The following is a 7,583-nucleotide window of genomic DNA, read 5'->3' on the forward strand; positions in this document are numbered from 1 at the left end:
GAGTAATGCAAATGTCATTATTATTTTCTTCACATAAATTGGGCCAATAGAACAAGAGAATGAGAGTATTGGTCAAAATAATAAGAATAGAGTAGTCAAATTTCACAAAACCTGAAAATTTCCCAGCACATACTTGAAAGAGGGAAGCTTTTGTCCAAAGTTTTTCCTTTATGTCAAACGAATTGTAGTTGGCCAAAAAAAAAAACTAATAATATGTTTCAAGCAAAATAAAAAGTGAAGATATTAGTGAGCGATTTCATCCAAAGTTTCTTCCTTATATCCAATATTGATATATTTATAAAATTTTAGGGCAAAAAAAAAAAAATCATACAAGAAGATATCAAGAGGCATGGAATCAAATACGATTACTATACACAAGCTAAGCCAATTGGCAACAAGAAGCTAAGGGAAATTGGATCCTACTCTTTTGGTTCAATTCCTTGCATTAGAATTATAGGTAATTCTGATGCATTTTTCTCATTCATATTGTTTGGTTGGGCAAAAGCTAGGTAATGACCATTGCATGAAGTATCTATGATTACCTTATATCTGGTAATTAGGATTACATCATTAAACCAATGTAATTGGTATTACCTCATGCCCTTTGTTTATCGTCCACATCTCCCGTCAACTTATTACTGAAAAGCATCCACCTTCATCAAAATCCACAACCACAACCCTCACCATCCATCATTGCTGCTAGAGTAATGGACTAATGGTGCCTTTCATTATCATCATCCCTTACCAAACGTCCAAGACTAGTGGCGAAGCTGGGATCCCAAACCAGGGATACAAGATAATTTAATCTAAAATTAATATTTTTTAAGAAAATTAATAATTACATTACACTATGACTAAAATTTTGATAACATAATTAGATTGATAATCTTTTCCCTTTGAAAAATTAAACTGAACAAATTGATATAATCTTTTCATGTAAATATACTCTTCATATTTTGTTTTAGTCAGTGATGAGCTCAAATTTGCAATGTTGAACCTATTTACAGGGAGGATGGAGAAGCTAAGCTAAGATCTGCAATGGTAAACCCACATCTTTGCATGGAGAGGAAGGGAAGAAAACGTAGGAGAACAATGTTTATGGTGTTGAGATGATAGTGAAGAGGAAGGAAAGCATGGGTGACAAGAAGGAAGAAGTAGATGAGATGATGAGAGGAATGGAATAAGATTTTAGTATTTATTCTCACCTATATTATTATTATTAAATTAAATATAAAAATATATATTTATTTTTACCATTCCTAATAGGAAGAATTACATCAAGATCCTATATAAGAAAATTAATTATCTACAAGTCTCATCTACTTTTACACATTGAAACTTAACAAGCAAATATAAAAGTTTAACTTGTAAATAGATTGAAGAAATAATTAAATTTTTTATTTCAGACCTGATAGCAATTTTTCCTACCTAATATCATACTAAACAAATTCATGCCAATTATTATTCCATTCCAACCCTTACTATTACATTCCTTTTTATTCAATGAATCAAAGAGGCACTAAGTTTATTAAGGTTAAAGCAAGCCCCATGGTTCAATGAGTGCCTCAAGAACTTAAAAGTGGCATTTACAGAAGTTCATATTGATAATGAAATTTGAACCTACCTCTTTATATCAAGATATAAATTGTATCATTACCAATAGAACCGATACAACTTCCAAGAATATAGTGATATTAATGATTAATCTGCTGCGAGTCCTCTCCCATAAGCACTAAAAATTAGATTCTATAATGTTTGAAAAATTTGCATTACTACTGTTAAGCCTGTTTTGTTTCTATTCTCATTTATTGTTTTTAAAAACTGTAAAATAAAATGAGAATCATTTGATCATGTCAATTAAAAAACAGTTTTAAAATAAAAATATAGACTAAAAGTGATAAATACATGCAGTTGATAGTGGTTATCAATAATAGAAATTGATCAAGGTAACTATAATTTTTAATAATCAAATGTAATGTATTTTAAAAATAAAAAAATAAAAACAACTTAAAGTTGTTTCTTTTTTAAAAAAAATGAAAACAATTTTGAAAATAATTAAATGAAAAACACCTCTCCAAACAAGTTTTTAAAATTTTTCTGTTTTCAAAAAATAAAAAAAACAATTTTTAAAAGCAAAAAACAATCAGGCTCTTAATTACCTCAACACTTTCTTCCTCAGGGTGTGACTGAGTCGGGATCAATTGCTAAAACCTCAAGTATAGGAGATCACCACCCACAAGCACTTCTTTTGGGATTGCATTGAATTTAGTTGGCCACAAGAAAGTGAAGCTTTAAACTTCAAAGATAGCAAAAACCAATCTAAAGAGCTTCTGCAATAACCCATCTTAAAGCCGCAATCCTGGAAGACTTGGACATCAAATGCTTGGTTTCATCATGGACATAACTGCAATTACTGTCTACATAAAACTATAACAAGTCCTCTACCATTTACAAACATGAAATGCCTTATTGACTCTTGCCTAAATCGTCTAATTTCATCCATATCACACGCACAATACTCTGTATCTAATCTAATATAGATAAGGGGGGCAGCACCACACAATTGGAGAGACCTGTAAGCTCCTTAGCTTAGTTTTGCAGATATTACTCCTTCGATGGAACCAACAAGAGTGAATGATCCCACCACAAAGCCAGAGATGCTAAAAATCCGTAGCAAGACCCACTTGGTTGTCCATGCTTCAATATCGTACTGACTCAAGTACATTTCCACTGGGAAATATATGGTTAGTGGCCAGAATATTATGCCTCCCAAAACTCCCAAAATCTGATTGAAGTAGGGAAAGATCATTGCAATCAAAGTTGATGATGCAACATAAGCAGTACGGAAAGACAACCTCAGAAGATTTAGCCCAAAAGGCGGAAGAAATGGGAGTTTCAAGGTATATGTTTGGTTCACAAATGCACTTTCCGGGTACCTGTATCGGAACCAATCTTCAAAATTTGCAAATAGTGCCTGGCTGTACACCTGAAATACATCAACGAAATTGCATTCTATATTTAGTAAAAATCTTATAAGATAAACTCAGCCTAAAAAGATATATGAACCCAATGAGTAATATGGATTCATTTCCCTTCAAGCAGTACAAGAAAACTTCGTGGCTAATGGTTTCATGACGCCACTATGCAGGAAAAGTTCTCATCAATGACAACTAACGTTAATACAGGGAAATTAGATATCAGCTTCTTCTTCTTCTTCTTCTTCTTCTTCTTTTTTAATTAGAGGGGCAGGCTTTGACAGCTTAAGATTACAAGTGAGACTGAACCCGAAAACCTCTCACTTATGGGGGAGCTTACACGCCACTAGGCTATAAGGCCACTAGCATATAATAGAATTTGAAGATGACAAATCCCTGTTATCATATGTACCTGATATGCACCAACGAGGTGAACCACTATACAAGCATTAGCTAAGTCAACAAGCCAGTAAGGCTCATAAAATCCAAATCCTGTTAGAAGGTTTCCTGGTGCGTCACTACCAAAGGCTGCATATCCAGAACATCCGCAACACAGGTAGAAAAATGTTGTGATAATTACTGATATTGTTGAGGCCTTCTTCATGGTTTGATTTTCTGGTGGAGGTGACTTCAAAGTATCCTTCAAGCATCACAATAAGCAAAAGCTTAAGTTCGCCTTAATAAATGTTACATTTTTTCTTGCAAGGCAGTTGAAAAATTACATTCCAGCTATTTAAAGTCATTGTGCATGTAATAGATACCTGTATTTCTATAAGAATTACAGAGAATGGGTAGGAAAACGCTATGTCACCGAGTGCTTGAGCAACCAGCCATACTTTTTCAGCCATACTATGAGTACTGACACCTCCTGCGCTACCCTTTATGAATCCATTTCCTGTGCGTCATGACCATTGAATTATACACGTCTTAAGCCATCAGAAGCACTGACAGACAACATTTGGAAAGTATTTGCAAATTCTATGATGAACTTTTCTTTGTTGCATACCAGCACCACTCTTTTCTCAAGAAGTGTCTTTGGTTTATAGATAGAGCCTATACTAATTTGACTATTCTGGGTTAAGATTCCACGCAGATGTCAAGGTATTGGTGAGCATACCTATGATTTGTGCAACAGCAAGAGCCATTCCAATGAAAGCATAAGTAAATGACATAACTGCAGCAACAATTGATAACCATTCAATGTTATGGAAATTGGGTATTTGTGACAGAACAATTTGGATAATCCCAAAAATCAGCATATAATATGCATCTCCAAAACTACATGCTGCTCCTTGTCCGTCATAGTGGTAACAGTTTGATTTTAAAATTGCCCTGCAGACACAAAAACAAAGGGTAATCCAAAGTATCTATCAGCAAAGGTAAACTAAGATTCTAGGAGAAAAACCACGTTTCCCATGGAGAGAACGTAAATTTGAGGAAAGATAAACTTTCTTAGTTTGATACATACGACAAAGTATAGATAGATTAGTTAATTACAGATAGACATTTACGCATCCCAGGCCCATTTTTCAATAAGATCCACGTCTAAAATGTTTACTTGTCTTTTGGTTTGGTTTGCCTATCTTTTCCAATCCCTGATATTCCAAGAACCTCGCATCAAAATGCAAAGTTGGAACAAGGGAGAATGACAATTAAAGACCTCATAAAATAGTTAATACCAAATCAAGATCTCATCACAACTTAAGTTCCCAAATTCAGTACTCATCATCCTATATTTTAGCATTGTAAATCTTTAAAAAATCCTGATTTGGTATTACCCTTCTCATGATATCCTTAGTTGTCATTCTCCCTTGGAACAAGTAGTCAAGTAGCACCCATAAATCCATAAATAAATAGAAAAGGGAAAGGAAAGCAAAGAAGTAAAATTACATAAAAGCGGAACCACTAAAAGTAGTCTATCACACCTTATACTAATAGCTGCTGTAACAATGTAGGCCACTCCAAACCCGTATAAGCTTAATTGAACCAAAAAGCCACATAACCGCCCCTTCTTTGCTCCTGCAACCACCCAATGAGTCATATAGTAGCAGTCTTACCAATTAGAAACATACATGATGTTCCAATTTCTAAATGCATAATAAACTTATAATGTTTCAATAAAAATACTATATAGAGCATTAGAGCGACTATTTTGTTCATTCACACAGCAAAGGTTTAGGTGAGACTATGACAGCTTTAAATTAAATACGACAAGTGAACGCACATGTTCTCCTATGAAAGAAGACAATTTTTGTTACTTACGTAGCTGGTAATGAGAATAAATATTTACAAGTCAACGTGTTGATAGAAATGGCTAGATCGACAAGTCATTTATGGATAAGGAAACCCAAGTGGCTGAATGGAAAAGGTTAGGTGGATATGGTTTGCGTGACATAATTCAAAAGGTTGGATATATCATATATAACGCAATGCAACAGAATATATCAAACAGGCAGCTTTCTTTTCTTCCCGTCTTCATCCTTAGCCCAATTCAAACCAGCTATTCGGACAAATCCCCAGATAACTGTCACCCATTCCCATCCCAACTCTACAAAGTTATTCAGTTGACCTCAGAGCTTCATTTAATTCTCATTCCTCAGCGTAAGAGCATGCCGTGCTATGCTGCAGTGAACGATTTTCATTACGATAACTTGATTTTTGGATCATTGGCCATTTATAGAAGAAAAGAATGGTTTAAGAAACAGACACAAGCAGCAGAATTAAGGGAAAATATGCCAGAATTTGGGGAAAAAGAAAAGAAAATTGCAAGTATTAAAGGGGGGAAAAATCTTTCTTGCAAACCCTCCCGAAAGAGTGAAAAAGAAAAAAAAAAAGAGAAAATTCAAGTTCATAAAAGATGAGCAAACCGAGTTTGAAATAAATAAACCCAATGGAGAACGGGGAGAAAACCCCGATTTAAAGAGATAATGGAAATCTGCCGTGGCGAGGATTTTAGTCCACAAACATTCATAATTTGGTTCCTAAACTGTTAAACTCATTTAGCAGCTGGACGTGTGAATACAAATTCTTTCGTCAAGACGACCAAAGAACTAACCAACTAACTCCTTGTAATAACTTCCAGTTCAAAATTCTTATAAGCATTTCTCTGACAGAAACTAGAAAATTTATGAAATGAAAGGAAACGATCATCACTGATGATGAATGGGGGGAAAAAACAAGAAGAAGAAGAAGTAAATTACCTAAATGCAAATTAACAGCTTGAAGGTAAGAGGGATGCCTGTGAGGGCCATATTCAGGATCTGGAGAACGGTATGTGTTGCAGAGAAGGAGAGAAGAGAGCAGAGTGACGGAAGCAAATAGAATCATCGCCAATGGCCCTCCAATCCATCCAAGCTGCGCCATGCTCCAAGCCAGCGATAGTACTCCCGAACCAATCACCCCTGTCACTACGTGAGCCACCGCCGTCCATACCGTCCCTATTCACAAAACAACACATTCAAATCTCAGTCGATCAGATGATTCTCACACACTACGGCGATTATGTCTGCTCCTGACATCTCAATATGAATTTGACCAAAAAAAGAAAAAAGAAAATGAAAAAGACTAAGTTGAATATGACAAACCAGTTCGTTTGGTAGGATGATGATGATGATGAGATTGTAACAAAGGGGCCTTTTGATCTTCCCCCATGACGTTGAAAACCCAGAAAACTCAAACAAACAGTGATTGAAATGGCAACAAGAATCTCCTCCTTCCAGATACGAGATTTGGGGAATCTTTTTCTTCAATTTGCACGAGCCTCGTGTTAAACAAACCACTTTGGCAAGACGATCCTCTGTTGCTCGGCAGAGTTGCGATTTGCAAATATAAACGAAAGACGATGGAAATGAAAATGGAAAAAATGAGAGATCCCCCGCCTGAATTCGCGTGTTAGTTATAAGCACCCTCATCCACAAGAAACTCGAAAGGGTATGTAAAATATATATAATATTTCACTCGTTCACGGAGCAAGTGGGTCCTCATCACCGTCCTCAATCCTATATATAATATTCAATTCTTAATTTGTCGGATATTTTATGCGCTGATAAGTGATAAGAACAGAATGAAATGAGTTTGTGAATTGTGATTGCTTGTGTACTGTGTACAAGACGCGCATATCGCATTTTTAATAGACGTTAATCTAATTATTAAGCTTAGCTTTTTAAATCATGAAAAAAAATATAATCTTTACTGCCAATAATTCATCAGCATTTATTTTTAATCATTATAATTTTTTAAATTTTTAATTCTCATAAAAACTAAAATCATTGAAAAATAGAAATTATAGAGATTTAAAAAATAAAACTCATCCAATTTTTTTTGAAACTATAAGAATTAAAAACACTGAAAAAACTAACTAAAAATAAAACCTGATAAAATTATAAAAATTAAAAATTATGTTTTCTCTAAATTAAAAAATTCACAGATTTAAATTAAAACTGAGGACTTCACTATGATCTGACATGGGGATGTTAGGTTATACTCTTTCTATTTAAAAATATAAAATATTTTTTGAAGAGTTGAATATTAAAAAATGCAAGACATTTTTAGTTTTTTAAGATATAATTATTGCCTTTTTTCTAAAACTGCTCCTATTGATAATAACTT

General features: G+C 34.2%; 1 protein-coding gene across 1 annotated transcript; it reads right to left on the bottom strand.

Annotated features, from left to right (window-relative positions):
- Positions 1 to 2,205: 2,205 nt before the first annotated feature.
- On the bottom strand, positions 2,206 to 6,902 carry LOC129303087 (probable amino acid permease 7). The gene is made up of 7 exons (XM_054942108.1): positions 6,560 to 6,902; positions 6,176 to 6,412; positions 4,901 to 4,994; positions 4,093 to 4,307; positions 3,737 to 3,870; positions 3,388 to 3,615; positions 2,206 to 2,986 (listed from the first exon to the last, which is right to left on the bottom strand). The coding sequence occupies exons 1-7, from the start codon at positions 6,624 to 6,626 to the stop codon at positions 2,585 to 2,587; spliced, it is 1,377 nt and encodes a 458-aa protein (XP_054798083.1). The 5' UTR covers positions 6,627 to 6,902; the 3' UTR covers positions 2,206 to 2,584.
- Between the last annotated feature and the right edge of the window lie 681 nt (positions 6,903 to 7,583).

The sequence above is a fragment of the Prosopis cineraria genome, unplaced genomic scaffold (assembly GCF_029017545.1).
Source record: "Prosopis cineraria cultivar Desert tree isolate PC_DT_omini unplaced genomic scaffold, ASM2901754v1 PC2, whole genome shotgun sequence".
In the NCBI taxonomy this organism is placed as follows: domain Eukaryota; kingdom Viridiplantae; phylum Streptophyta; class Magnoliopsida; order Fabales; family Fabaceae; genus Prosopis; species Prosopis cineraria.

Bases quoted from the DNA above. Each gene is read 5' to 3' on its own strand.
- LOC129303087 (XM_054942108.1), bottom strand. From the start codon at position 6,626: ATGGGGGAAGATCAAAAGGCCCCTTTGTTACAATCTCATCATCATCAT. The intron at 4,995-6,175 runs GTAATTTACTTC...GGGTGGTTGCAG, and splicing joins AGCTGTTAATTTGCATTTAG to GAGCAAAGAAGGGGCGGTTA. The intron at 2,987-3,387 runs GTACATATGATA...GATGTATTTCAG, and splicing joins ACCTCGTTGGTGCATATCAG to GTGTACAGCCAGGCACTATT.